At 35.0% G+C, this 14257-nt stretch overlaps 2 protein-coding genes across 3 annotated transcripts in view; both read right to left on the bottom strand.

Moving 5' to 3' along the window:
- Nucleotides 1–5615: 5615 nt before the first annotated feature.
- On the bottom strand, nucleotides 5616–8871 carry LOC111777688 (SUMO-conjugating enzyme SCE1). Of its 2 annotated transcripts, XM_023657405.1 has the most exons (6): nucleotides 8770–8866; nucleotides 8441–8671; nucleotides 8272–8355; nucleotides 7109–7261; nucleotides 6911–7024; nucleotides 5616–5991 (listed from the first exon to the last, which is right to left on the bottom strand). In XM_023657405.1, exons 2-6 carry the CDS (start codon nucleotides 8507–8509, stop codon nucleotides 5929–5931), a joined length of 483 nt encoding a protein of 160 aa, XP_023513173.1. In that variant the 5' UTR covers nucleotides 8510–8671; nucleotides 8770–8866; the 3' UTR covers nucleotides 5616–5928. The 2 variants fall into 2 exon arrangements, with proteins under 2 accessions (XP_023513173.1, XP_023513172.1); XM_023657404.1 differs by having other exon boundaries at nucleotides 8441–8871.
- Nucleotides 8872–10319: 1448 nt separating this feature from the next.
- Nucleotides 10320–14257, bottom strand: part of LOC111777519 (tRNA-dihydrouridine(16/17) synthase [NAD(P)(+)]-like) — a 9384-nt gene continuing 5446 nt past the window's right edge. Inside the window, exon 3 of the mRNA XM_023657164.1 lies at nucleotides 10320–11366. Coding sequence (XP_023512932.1) covers nucleotides 10637–11366 — 730 coding nt within the window. The 3' untranslated portion in view covers nucleotides 10320–10636. The remainder of the gene's footprint in view (nucleotides 11367–14257) is intronic.

Raw genomic sequence — 14257 nt, 5'->3', positions numbered from 1 at the left:
CGGCTTATATGCTTTGCCCCCAGTGTTTGGGGTTTGTGTTGTTTTTCTTTGGAAACTCGCTTCGCTTCCAAAGTTTAGGAGTCTTTCGGCGCTGGCAATTGCGGTGGCTAGGTCTTAAACCTTTTTCTCATATATTTTTGTTTTGGCCCACGGTTGCAATCCATTTATGAAGAGGAATACCTTGTCTTTCTCTAACGTGCCCCTGATATTCAGCATCAGGGTCGAGAACTGTCTGACATATTCCCTTATGCTTCCAGTTTGTTTTAGTGGTATTAATTTTTCTCTTTAGATATTGATTTGAACAAAGGAACTCAAATCAAACCGGTACTAGAAACCAAAGAAGAGATGGAATTCTAGATTGAACAGATGATCGACTTACGATAAGACGCAAATCGAATTCCTAATTCCATTGACCTTATCGGAGACATTTAAGGTCAACATGACCCCTAGTGCTCAATTTAAATTATTTTGAGTTAGAAGTTAGAATTATTTGATATTTTAAGTAGTTCGCTAATATGAATTACTTTGATGTGATGAGTCAGCCTAGGTTGAAACGAACTTTGAGGGATAGAAACGAGCTAGCTCTAGAAATACTTAAAGACCGTGGCTTAGGCCAACTAAGTAAGTGACTACTTTTGGTTTGGTTGGATGAATTGTATTATGTATAATGACGCGTGTCTTGTGGCCCCTGCACGTGTCATGTATGAATGGTATGTTATGCTATGTTGTTCGATGTTATGCTATGTTGAGTTATGTCAAGTATATAAGCCAAGTTATATTGTGACTGTGTCCTGTTGTATAAAATGCTATGATGTCGATAATCTATGATGCATAAACCTCCATAGACTATGCCATGAAAGCTATGCTATGAAAGAATTGATAAAGATTATGTAGGCATAATTCACATACTCATTATGTTATTCATATGTTATAGATGAATGAAAGTTTGACTTACATTATAAAGTATGCCATGATTTTAAGTTTGGGGGACCCATGCATCTTTGTGTGTCATGTGCATTAGAATACTTCCCTGTTATGATGAATAGATGCGTACATTATGGCTTACGGCATTTATGTTCATCATGATGTGATGTGAGCCCTCTCCCTCCGTTGTGTCTGGTGTCACGATCATGCTTATCTAAGGTGTGTTGCTTGTGGCCACATGTCGGATGTCCCGGTCATACTTGTCTAAGGCGTGTTGCCTGTGGCCGAATGTCAGATGTCCCGATCATGCTTGTCCAGGATATGTTGTTCATGGCCGCATGCCCATTTCAAGCCTCTTTTACTGCTTTCATATTAGATAGGTCTTTACTATTATTGTTGTGTTAATACGGGGTATATGACCGGTCACCAAAATCATGTCTACACTCACCAGTGCTAAAATGCCCCAAAATGTACTATAGAAGATATGACCGGTCACCAAAATCATGTCTACACATCCAACCTTTATTGGACTAGAAAGTTGCTAAGACCATGCCATTATGTTTTTAAATGATAAGTCCCACCATGTTGCATGTGTTTGCATTTTTTTACCCCAATAGTGGGGTTAGTTACAGAGTATTTATTAAAATACTTAAGTCATGTGCTACTCTTATTTTTCAAGTAAAGATAAGACACTCCTATATAGATGATACGTCATGATGAAGGTCATGGGTCCAATGTTAGGGTAATTGCATTTTGTCTTTTTGTAGTCCTTAGGTTAGGTTAGGTCAGGTCAGGTCATTATTTATTTTTCCTATTCGTTTCAAATGTTATGTTATTTATTTTTCGCTTTACTGTTTTTCTTTGTGTTGTTTTAAGGTTTTACCACAAATGTTAAAGTTCATGGCATCGTCTGAAATTATTTTAAATGAATATTTTCGCACTTAACCATTATGTCATACATGTGGTAGTGACTTTATTGTATTAGAAAAATAGGGTCGTTATAGTGGTAGACATAAAGAGTGTAACAACCTAAGCTTACCATTAACAGATATTGTCATCGTTGAACTTTTCCTTTCGGGCTTCCCTTCAAGGTTTTAAAAATGCGTCCACTCGGAAAAGGTTCCCACACTCTTATAAGGAGTGCTCTCTTCTCCTCTCAAACCGATGTGAAATCTTACAATTCACCTCCCTTGGAGGCCCAATGTCCTTGCTAGCACATCATCTAGTGTCTTGCTATGATATCATTAGTAATAGCCCAAGTCCACCACTAGCAGATATTGTCCTCTATGAGCTTCCCTTTATGGGCTTCCCCTCAAGGTTTTAGAACACGTCTACTAAGGAGAGGTTTTTGCACCCTTATAAAGAATTGTTTTGTTCCTCTCTCTAACCGATGTGAGATCTCACAGAGGGTATGCCTGCCTCCACTTCAGACGTGTCCTCGACAACTTGGTAGTTGTTTGGTCTTTGCTTTTAGGGGTGGAAGGGCTTGGTCGCAATCTTAGCTTATCGACGGGTCTTGCATTAGATGCATACATCATTTTCTTTTACTCATGCTCTAGAGAAGAACGTTCTTTGTTTGAGTTATAAGTCGTAACCTTGCAGGAGCATCCTAATGTTAACGGTAAATACCAAATCATTATGAATTTCAATTTAAGTGAACCAATGATAAAAGTATCATATCCATTTTTCTATCACTATTTTGAAAGTAGGATTTTTATTTTATTTTTATTATCTAGACAAATTAGTCTAATCATATTTAAAAAAAAAAAAAGTTCTAACCTCACAGAAATGATTTTGGTTGAGGTGATATTCTTGCAGGTAACCAATTGAGAGAGAGAGGGAGGGATTCTTAGTCAAGCCTCTAACGTCGTGCAATCTTTCTAAAGTGCTAACACACTCTAATACGCCCTTATTACATAGATTTCGAGATTTTTTGTCAAGCCTCAACGCCCTGCAATCTTTCTAAAGCGCTAATGCCACTATAATACGCCATTATTAGATAGTTCTTATTATTCAAAGGGGGAAAAGGGCAACCAAGCCATTTTTTACCTTATTAAGGGTATTTGAGGTCAATAAGACTCCCATTTCCTCAATTTTAAGTAGTTTTAGATTGGAAATAATCATCCTAGACTTAGCAAGACTAAGATATTAATTTTAGGTAGTTTAAGGTCTTCTATTGGAAATAATTGTCATGACTTAACAAGACTAAGATATTAATATGGTATGAATGTGATATGGATTGATATAGGTAAAGTTAAAGGTTGTAGTGTGGTTTTGAAACCGCTATTAAATAATTAGGGATTTCGACTAAGACTAACCAAGTGACCTTACTGTTGTAGTTAGATAGTTGAATATAATGAGACATGTCTTGTGACTCCTGCATGTACCATATTATTTTATACTATGTTATGTGTTGTAATATTACTATGTTGTGTATGCATGTGAAATCCATTACGCTATGTTTGTGAATGAAATGAAATGTTGTGTATGTCACGTTATGGCTTGCCATGTAAAATTATGTAATGTCTGCCATGTATACATGATGCATCTATGTAAAATATCATGGATGAAAGGAGAAAGAGAATGATGTTAATGTTATGTTATGAATAAAAATCATGGGACCTCATGCACGTATGTATGTCATATGTATCGAGATACTTTCCCATTATGTTATGTTAGTACGAAAGTGTACCTTCAATATTTTTGCTCGCTATGATATCATGTGTGCCTTTCCTTTTCTATGGCCTCTAGTGACGTGTTAGCGCATTGTGCCTGACCAAGTCAAACCCAGATGGTATGTATATGAGCCTATCTAGTGGGTCCATGCGTGTGTACGTGGGTTGTGTGTGGTGAAGTACCACACATCCAACCCTTCCCTGAAATAGAAAGAGCCTAAGATGATGTTATAGTTTTAAAATAGATCCAAGCATGTTAGGTGTGATTGCATTACTAACCCCAATTGAGTGACTTATTAAGTATTTCTTAAAATACTCAAGCCACATGCTACCTTTATATTTTTAGGTAAAGGTAAAATTCTCATGCACGGATGACGATGAATGTTGGAAAGGCTATGGAAGTCAGGATAGAGTGACAGTATGCATTGGTTTTTATATTAGTAGTTGATAGGTGGTTTCTTCGTATTTATGTGTTAAAATACTATGTTATTTCTAATTTTTTGTTTTAAATTAAATGTATAAGTTTATGGCTACATTTTAAAATGTTATTTTAAATATTCCGTGTTATTGAAGCCACGCATATGGTGATGTCACTAATTTAAGTAAGAAATTAAGGGCGATAGTTAGCTTAAGTCAATTATTTTTAAATTAACTAATATTTAATAAACAATTAATAATTAGATTAAAATAAAGGTCAGACTAATGAAAGTAAGTGAATTATTGGACTTCATTTGTAATCTTGGCTGCTTTTTTTACTCTTAGTCTCAAACCTAAATGAATTAATAAATTTTTTGTTATAAAAAATCTTATTTTATTATAAAAAATATTATTTTATTTACTATTAATATTTAGTATTTTTTTTTAATAATTAAGTAAAGTTTGGAACAAAGATTTGGACGTATTTTGAATAATCAGCTAAAAATAGAAATATATAGGTAAAAAAAAATGTGGAACAAATGAGAACATGACATGTGGAGTCTTGGACGACAAAGGTCTTTGTTTTTATAAAACAAAGAGAAAATAAATAAAAAAAAATTATTATTATTATGATTATATATATGTAGCTGTCAATTTGAAAGAAAAAAAAAAGAAAAAGAAAAAAACAGTGAGCCCATTAATGGTTTGACCATTGGGGATGTACATGTTTTAAAAATATATATATATTTCTTTTTTTTATCTCGCCTTTTATTTTCTATTTACTTTTATGATTTAAATTAAATTTTGATTTGTCCATTTTTTCTCTAAAATTTCTAATTTTTTTTAGAACTACCTTTTTTAGTCTTTTCTTTTTCCAAGAGAGATTTTTGTTGTACTGTGAATCAAGTGTTTAAGCGTTAAAAGAGAGGATGATTAATTTGTTCTATAAACTTCTAAAAATTTTAATAATTTGATCTTTTTAACTCGAAAAAATGACGATTGGTATAGAGGCAATTGAGCTCTAATATTTTAATAATTTGATCTTTTTAACTCGAAAAAATGACGATTGGTATAGAGGCAATTGAGCTCTAATCCTGGAAATAGTCGATAGATTTTATTCAAATGTTCAAGAGGCAATTGGGGATTTAGTAAGTTAAGTTGGACCATACGTAATATAATTATCTTTACCTTTGAAGGCCAATATACCTCCCGACCTCCTTACTTCGATGGTTCAAATTATGCATATTGGAAAGTTAGGATAAAAACTTATTTGAATTTGTGGTTTATTGATGCTAAAGATCCTTATGAGGATAAATATTCTTTTTCGAACTTTTCCCCTCGGGTTTTTCTCAGTGTCTAACTCTGGTACCATTTATAACGAGCCTAAAGCAGACAATATCATCTTTCAAATAAGTATAAAAACTTCTTCATGAGGAAGAAACAATTCAAGAAACATTTCACAAATCAAAAAGAGTCAAAAGGTGANAAGAAACTGGTCCTCTCCTCTAAGGAAGAAAGCTTTTCTCCTCAGAAGAAGAATTCAATGAAAGCTATGAAAGCTACTTAAAGATAAAAGCAAGTAAGAAGAGGATCCATAAGTTAAGAAAAACCCGTTCTTTCATACACATTTCAGAGCAGAAAACCACAACTTCACAATATGAACACAATGTGCAGCACACAAGGCTGTTGTTGACATGTTTACCAATATAATTATCCACATAAGTTGGGTCCATATCTGGGAAACACTCTAAAAAGTTTCAAAGATTATCACGACACAATTGAAATGTGCACAACATATCATCAAGATCTATAAAACGAGTCAGTTTTAGATGTTGATTCAATCAGTGGCAACTGGCTGCTAATATCATCATTCATAAGAGTATCAACAAGTTTAATGCCAACCACATTTAGCTTACACCAGAGGTGGATACTGCTTGGCTTGTTGGCGAACCCTCTTCTTGTACTCAACAGCATCCTGCACAACCATCAATTCTTCCATTTAACAATACAAAATCAGAAATGAATGGTTGGTTATCTGATTCACAAAATTTCAGGTTATTATATACACCTAACAGACTACCAACCGCAGTCTAGCAGTTCGAAATCTCTTCGAACAGAGTTTGGTTCAAATCTGGTTGTAGGAACCAATGCCTTCTTAGGGAAATGGCATCGAAATCCGCATGAACGCATGAGAAGGATCGATCCAGACCCCTTCGTTTTTCCATTTTGAAAAGCAACTATTCTCAATAGCTCACTGTCCAGGTTCACATGCTAATCTAGAAACACACCTATTGTATGCCTCTTTTGTTGTATCTAATCTAGAAACAATTAATACAATGAATACATGAACTATTTTCTCTTGAAAACAATTTTTACACAGTTCAAATCCACAGGACCATGCAGATAGGGCCGGCCATCATGAAAAATCCATTTCAGAAATTTTATGTGCAATACTAAACAGCAATGGTTATTATACTAGAAGAGCACCGATTACCGTGGAGAAGTATTACTGATGACTAAAATAATCAAGGTGAAGACACAACAGACAATCAAATAATTAACCGATTTCGTCTTCGTATTGTCGTTTTGCTACACTACCCACCCTCAACCAACAAATGAGTCTTTTAAAACCCTGCACATCAGTGAGCAGGTTATAGGCCAACTATTGAACGTGTTAAATATGTGAACTTCTGATTCCCATCCCTTCACACAAAATTGTGAACCAAATCCCTTCACTAGTGTTCTATCACTGAGTATATACCACTACATGTTACACTTAGAACGGGAAAGGGTTGCGCTTTCCACTGCCCTATGGAGAAAAATTATAAAGCGCACATAACGTGGTCAGATAGATCAAAATTCAAAAAGAACAATGAATCTAGTGATTGACATACCTGGATGAAGAGATGATAACCTTCTGTCTGAGCAGGATCAGCAGGATTTGGTTGATCCAGCAAATCCTGGATCCCAACAAGAATTTGTTTAACAGTTATAGCTGGTCTCCACCCCTACACATGAAGGGAGAAAATTCAGGAATGGGTCAGGTGACGTCTCAATAAACATACAGCAGTAAGTTTTCATTTACTACTCACACTATCTTCATTGAGAATTGACAGGCAGACCGTTCCTGACGGATACACGTTAGGATGGAAGAAACCCTGAGGAAATCTACACTTTGGTGGCTTACTTGGGTAGTCCTCACTGAAGTTGAGTGTAAGGGGAAAGAAACCACCCTCCCAGTCTGTCTGTAAGAAATTAACGATTTTGCCGACTTTAAATGCTACAGAACTTCAGAGCATCGTCATACTTAAAAAGTTGGAGAACAAATTCCACAGAACAATAGACAACATGAAAAGAAGACACGTCGATAGGAACATCAGCAGAAACGTAGCACCGTGTAAATCATCACTTTAATTTTGATTTTTGAAGAGACAAACCTAATAATAATAACAATATACAAAGAAACAAACAAATCATTTATTTGTTCACTGCTATTTTACCAAAAGCGATATTCGTCTGACATTTTTAACGTCAATTGGCATGTTCCTCTATCAGTTAAATGATATTTTCTATGACAAATCCAGAAGGATTAAGGAGTGTGTGATTTCATATAGTCTTCAAAGCTTTCCCTCGAACACTGCCTAGAATCTTTTTATAACTAGAATTCTTTTCTGATTAGAACCAACAGGAGAACTTGTAATCCCCATGGTTTTGGGTTGATTTCTAAATCACCCTTTTGTATTTTGCCATCTCTAATGATATTCCTTCCCCATTAAAACGATATGAAGAACGACAACGACAAATTAAAGGCTCTAATAGGTCAAACACCAATTATAATTACATGGGAAATCAACAAATTAGGCAAGGAGTATAGATTAAACACAAATGACTAGACCCTTTCCAACTAAATTATTATGCTGAAAATCACTATTACCAGAATGTATACTTCAAAACTAAGAGATTCCCAAACGTCTAAGGTTGCTTGAAGTGAAAATAAAGCTCTAGCGTAAAGAGAGAAGATGCAAGTTTCAAGCAAAGATCAAGTACAGAACCGGTGAAGTAACCAGATAAAAAGGGAAAAGAAAATCGAAGGATAAATCAAGTTGGTGAAGGATCCATTCAAATAGACAAGAATTAGGGCATGCAAGATATTGCAATTAGGCATGAACTGCATAATATCAAAAACAACAATCAACCCATAAATCGAAGTCCGAATTCAAAACACATCCACAAAAATTGCAAGAGAATACCATACCCCAACTTTGCCAGGAATAATGCAATGCCAAATCATCAAATTGACCGTTCCATCAGGCATAGTCTCCGGTTTCGCAACAAAACCCTAAAAAACACGAAAAAATCAAAACAAAACCAAGGTCCTTCACCGTACAGAAGACAACATAGCAAAACAAGAAGCGAATACCCACATGCGGATGATTCTTCCGCCACGACTTCCGCTCCTCCGCAAGACGACCTCGTGCAATACCACCGGACATGGCTGTCGGTCTCTGTATGAAGAAATCAACAAATCTTCGACCCCTGAATCGGCGATCCCACCACAGGAAGAAGGAGAGAAACAGCCGGAAACACAGACTTATAGGAGGAAGAGAGAAGTAGTGGAGCAGTCGCAGAGAGTCGGAGTTGAATCAAACGTACGGCTGAGATTCATGAGTGAAGCATAAAATTGGGTTTTGAATTTGGATAAATATCGAGGGAAAATTAAATTCAAAAGTCAAATCAGAATCTGTGTGATTACTCTTTTCTTTTTTCTTTATCTCTTTTCTTTGGAGTTCGAAAACGTCGCTTGAGAATCACGCCAATTCTCGAAATGGCGTCGACACTTCGGCATGGCCTCATCATCATTCAACACCGCCGCTTGTTTTCTTCTTAAATTCCGATGCGAACAATTTCCTTTTTTTTTTTTTTTTTTTTCTTTTTTCTTTTTCTTAAAATTCCACTTTTCCTATTATTAAATTATTAAATTTAATTAGTAACGTCCATAAAAGTTTATTAAAGTTGAAATCAATAATAATATTAATTTTAACTTTCTAAATTTACTCGAATAAAACTTTTTTGACAAGTAATTTAAATTTAAAATAAGGATTCATTAAATATTAATTGGATGACAAAATCAATAAAATAGTTTTTAATTCGCAAAAAAAAATAAATTATATATTAGCATTTTTCTCATATTCTATACCCAATTTAATTGGTATATATTTCTTTTCTTGAGATCTCGTCTCATACCCGATAATCCAAATTAATAATATGACATTTTCGGGAAAAAACGGAATATTATTTAAACCTGCAATTTACTTAAATATTATTTGACTATATTGCATTATTGTCGACCATTATTTTAAAAGTTATAATAGTTTCAAATTAATTTTTTGGAGAGATTCTTTTAAAAAAAATTATGGGTTTCGAGAATTAGGTGGAACATTAAAGTATAGTTTTAGTACCACACTAGTGCACGGACGTGTCAAGAACAAGCTAGGGGAGAACCTTAGAATAGAGTTGGTGGTTGAGAGAGAAGTATTATTTAGTGGACATTAAAAAAACTAAGAACATAGCACATGCTAGATGTGATAATGGTACAACCTTTAATCTTTAGGAGGGTATAGTGTGCTCATAATGATACCATGCCATTTATGGTGGCTGGCTTTGGAGGGTATGGCCAAAAATTTTCGTTGGGTTCCACATCAATTGACTCGATATACTTCAAAATTATCTTGTTGTTTTCAAACTCAAAAGGGAGATCGATCGATGTGAAGAATGTCTGAAAGTGATCTTGAAATTGTTAAAAACACTTTTGTTGTGTATAAAATACTCTGATGAAACATGTTTTTAATCATGTAATATCATTTTATATCGTATTAAAATCGAGTTTAAGACTGTATATCAAACATTAAACTGATGGTAAATGATTAAAAACATGTTTGAAAATAATTTTGATTTGACTAAAGTGGTTTTAACTATTTCAATATTAATATACACGTGTAAATTCTCTATTTGCATACCATACAAGGTATGCTTTCCTTAATTCATTTAGGATGCATATTATCTGACTCGTTCGTGCTATTTTCCAAACCCAACCCAACCGTGAGCATATGGCTAAAATTAGTTGTCTTTATATAATCTTATACCAGCCAATCCAAACATAACGTAATAGATAAAACACCAATTAACATCTCAACAAACAATAATTTAATTTGTCTCCCGAACTAAAAAAGACAACCTCGTACCAAAACAAGACATGTTAAAAGAGTTCCATTTTAACGAGTCTCGTATCAAATCAAGCTATCATGGCAACGAAACAATGTTCAAACAATAAGATGAAATAAGTGGGTGACTTTGAGTTGACATGCATTTTGCATAGTTAAAATCACTACTCACAATTCAAAGCCAAAAGGTAACGTTAACTCTCTGTCTCTTCCCTAATCAAATAAATTCAGGCTACAATTCACAATATGCAAAATCTTTTCTTTCATCGCTGTGTCCAAGCTGATTGAAGAACAGTTTTATGTGAATATCAATGGTACAACAACAGAATGAATCTAATTTTGGCAAAGAATTTTTAAGTTAAGACCAGTAAGCCTATCAATCAATGATCAGTGAAGCAGTCAACCAATGGATGAAATAGCAGATGCAGGAGAATCCTTAATATAAAGAGGAATTTTTACCTGCAACTCTCTCAGCCGCTCCACCATGTTGTAAAGAAATTCAAAGGTGAGCTTGGATTGTGCATTGAAATCTTCTCTAATGTGTGGATGAATCTTGAACCAATCTCCCAACAACTTGTGTACGTGTGAACGGATCATTCGCCACGGGACAGGATATTTTTCACAAAGCTTCAAGTAGTCCACCAGTAGATCAGCTTGATCCAGGTTTCCATCCCTGCTACTTTCTTCACAGCCCGCTGTCCATTGCGCGGTTCGAAACCCAGCAAAAAGTGCAGGATTCTCCAGAAGGGTTTCGGCTGAAAGCACGCCCTCGACTCCAGTCTCTTGCAAACAGTTGTGAACATCTTCCATGTGCCTTATGTTCCCATTGGCAAGTACCGGGATTCGTAGAGCGTTTTTAACAGCACTAATGGCGCTCCAATTAGCTCGGAATTTTTTGCCATCTTTTTCATCTCTTGTGCGGCCATGGACAGCTAAAAGAGAGCAACCAGCATCCTCTAACATTCTTGCATAATTAATTGTATCCTGTAAATTTGGGAAGACTCGGATTTTGCATGATACAGGAACCTGAAGATTGGAAGCCACTTTCTCTACTATTGCTTTTACAAGAGGTAAGTTGTCCATCAAAAAAGCCCCATAGTTTCCTCGCCTTGCAATACGCTGAGGACAACTGCATGAAATTAATAGAGCACTCAAATGAAGTTCAGAAACCGTAAGTGAAAAATATGGATACCATCAACATATTTGGAAGCGACACATATGGAAAGCACGTGAACTACGATTGTTCTTGATTGTTTTTTTAGTTAAAAACGCAACTGAAATGGAGAACAATGCAGAAAATAAATAAAAAGAATAAATACTAACAGGAAGGGGACGCTTTACTGAGATGTAAGAGTAACACATAGTTTGAATATTTTAATAAATACTAAGTAACCCAATTGTTGGGGTTGGGTCTAGCACACACACATACATGATGGGACCTATCCTTTAAAACAATATAGCATGGCCTTGAACTCTTTCTAATTCCGGGCAATGTCGGGCCATGTGTGGGGAAGTACCATACATCCAACCCTGCCCGAAATTGAAAAGAGTTTAAGGTCATGCTATGTTGTTTTAAGAGATAGGTCTTATCATGTATGTGTGCGCTTGCATTACCCAACCACAACAATGAGGTTACTTACTAAAACGTTTCTTAAAATACTCCAGCCATGCGCTACTCTTACATTTCAGGTAGAGGTAAAACGCCTCTGCATGGATAAGGATAAGGGGGAATGTTGGAATGGTCATGGAAGCTAAGATATTACATTTCAAGTAAAGGTAAAGCGCCTCTACATGGATAAGGGGGAATGTTGGAATGGCCATGGAAGCTAAGATACGATAGTAGTATGCAACGTTTTCCGTTTGTAGTTTTATAGGTGGTTTTTCATTTTCGTACTCAAACATTATGTTAAGGTTTTATTTTGACCGACGTTATTTCTATTTCTTGTTTTAAACTAAACGTATAAGTCTAAACCAAACCAAAAGCCCCACAAACCAAACATTACCCAATCTGTTCTGCCTTCTCTCTCCTTAACTATCTCTGAACCATCGTCGTTTCAAAATAGCCCAAATATAGCCGTTAATATTTCTGAGAAACACAATACTGACAAGAAAGGTATTGTTAAATGATCTTTAGAAAAGCCTATTGAAGGAGGCCTGAGGATATATGATCTTCATAAGGAAAAACATCTACCTCCTAGCAAAGTGGATTTGGCGTTCTTATCATGAGAAGGAGGCCCTTTGGAGAAGAGTTATTGCTCCAAAATATGGAACTACTCATTTCAACTAAAAAACGGGTAGGAAATCATTATTTCTCCTCAAGAGGTCTACCGAAGTCTATTGAAAATGTAACGACACTAGTTTTCTAGGGACTTAGAGTCGTTACCATATGCATGACGTAACTTCTATATACAGAAATATTCATTTAAAACAAATTTATAAAACAATGTCATAGACTTATACGTTTAAGAAAATGGTTTTAAAACAATACAAAGAAAATATTCAAAGTAAATTAAAATAAGCCATGGAAAATATAAAAATAACAATGCCCTGTACGAATCTAAGATCTACGAAAATAAATGCAACTACCCTATGCAAGTTTCATGGTTTTTGGTGCGCCTTTGCATTTACCTGAAATATAATAATAGCACATGACTTGAGTATTTCTTAAAATACTAATGAATAGAGACCTATCATTTAAAACTATAGTCTCTTAAGTAGCCTCCAGTCCGAATAAATTGGATGTGTAGTACTTCTTTACACACGACTCACATATGCGAACGTGGGCCCACCAGGTGGGCTCGCACACCCCCTGGGCCTGCATGGTCGGGATATATAGTCGTAACCGAACGTCCAGAAGTACGACAACATGTATCATGCCAAGTATTATAGTCGTCATCATCATAGTATATGTGTTTGTACTTATCATAAAAGGAGAAGTATCCCGATGTAAATAGACATACAATATGCATGAAGTCCTTATACTTTTCATCTTAATCATTCATGCAGCATAACCTCACATATTACCCTAGGAAACTTGCATGTATAAGCTTCATAACATTACTCACTAGGAAACTTGCATGTATAAGCTTCATAACATTACTCAAGGGTTGCATTAGAAAACTCTTCATTGCCAGACATGTCATATCATAGTGCAACATGACATCTTATACATGCATATCATCGTAATATGAGATATCATCATACTATGTCATATCCTCATACATCTCATGTCATCATAGTGTTACATCATCATCATAACATATCATAACACTTCAAATCATCATAACATATCAACATATATGACATGTGCATGAGCCACTAGGCACGTGTCATCATACACAACACAAGTCTTCCGACCGAACTGATAGCAGGGCCACTTACTTGGTTGGCCTAGGATTTTGCTCTCTAAAATGTAATTCTACTGGAGGATTCTGCTTTCTAAAATGTAATTCTATCTAAAGATTCTTCTCTCTAAAATGTAATTCTACCTAAGGATTTTGTTCTCTAAAATGTAATTCTACCGAAGGATTCTACTCTCTAAAATGTAATTCTACCTAAGGATTCTTACAATCCTAAAATAGAATTTTAAGATGAGAATTGGCTCACCTAATTTTGCATGAAACAATTTAAACATACTCTTAGTAATTTAAACTAGCTAAACCTAATTAATAATTGAGACTAGCTAAACCAAATTTTGCATAAAATAATTTAAACTTGACTCCAAAAATTTAAACTAACTAAAAGATAGTCATACTAACCTTAAACACTTCCGAAGAGTTGAAACTAGTAGGAAAGGGTCTGAGCGCATCAGACCCAAGCCAGATCAGCCAAAATGTTAGCTTGAAGCCGTCAAAAAATATATTCTCCGACTGACTTCGAATCGTTCAAGTGGGATGAAAGGAAGTAAGGGACCTTCACCTAACTCCCCAACTTTTAAACATGAGCAATGTGAGACTTTTTTTTTTTTTTTTTTTTTTTTTTTTTTTTTTTTTTTTTTTTTTTTTTTTTTTTTTTTTTTTT

Source organism: Cucurbita pepo, chromosome LG16 (genome assembly GCF_002806865.2).
Source record: "Cucurbita pepo subsp. pepo cultivar mu-cu-16 chromosome LG16, ASM280686v2, whole genome shotgun sequence".
NCBI classification, from domain to species: domain Eukaryota; kingdom Viridiplantae; phylum Streptophyta; class Magnoliopsida; order Cucurbitales; family Cucurbitaceae; genus Cucurbita; species Cucurbita pepo.
Note: the sequence above shows the minus strand (reverse complement) of the source record. Positions and strands in the feature narration are given on the sequence as shown.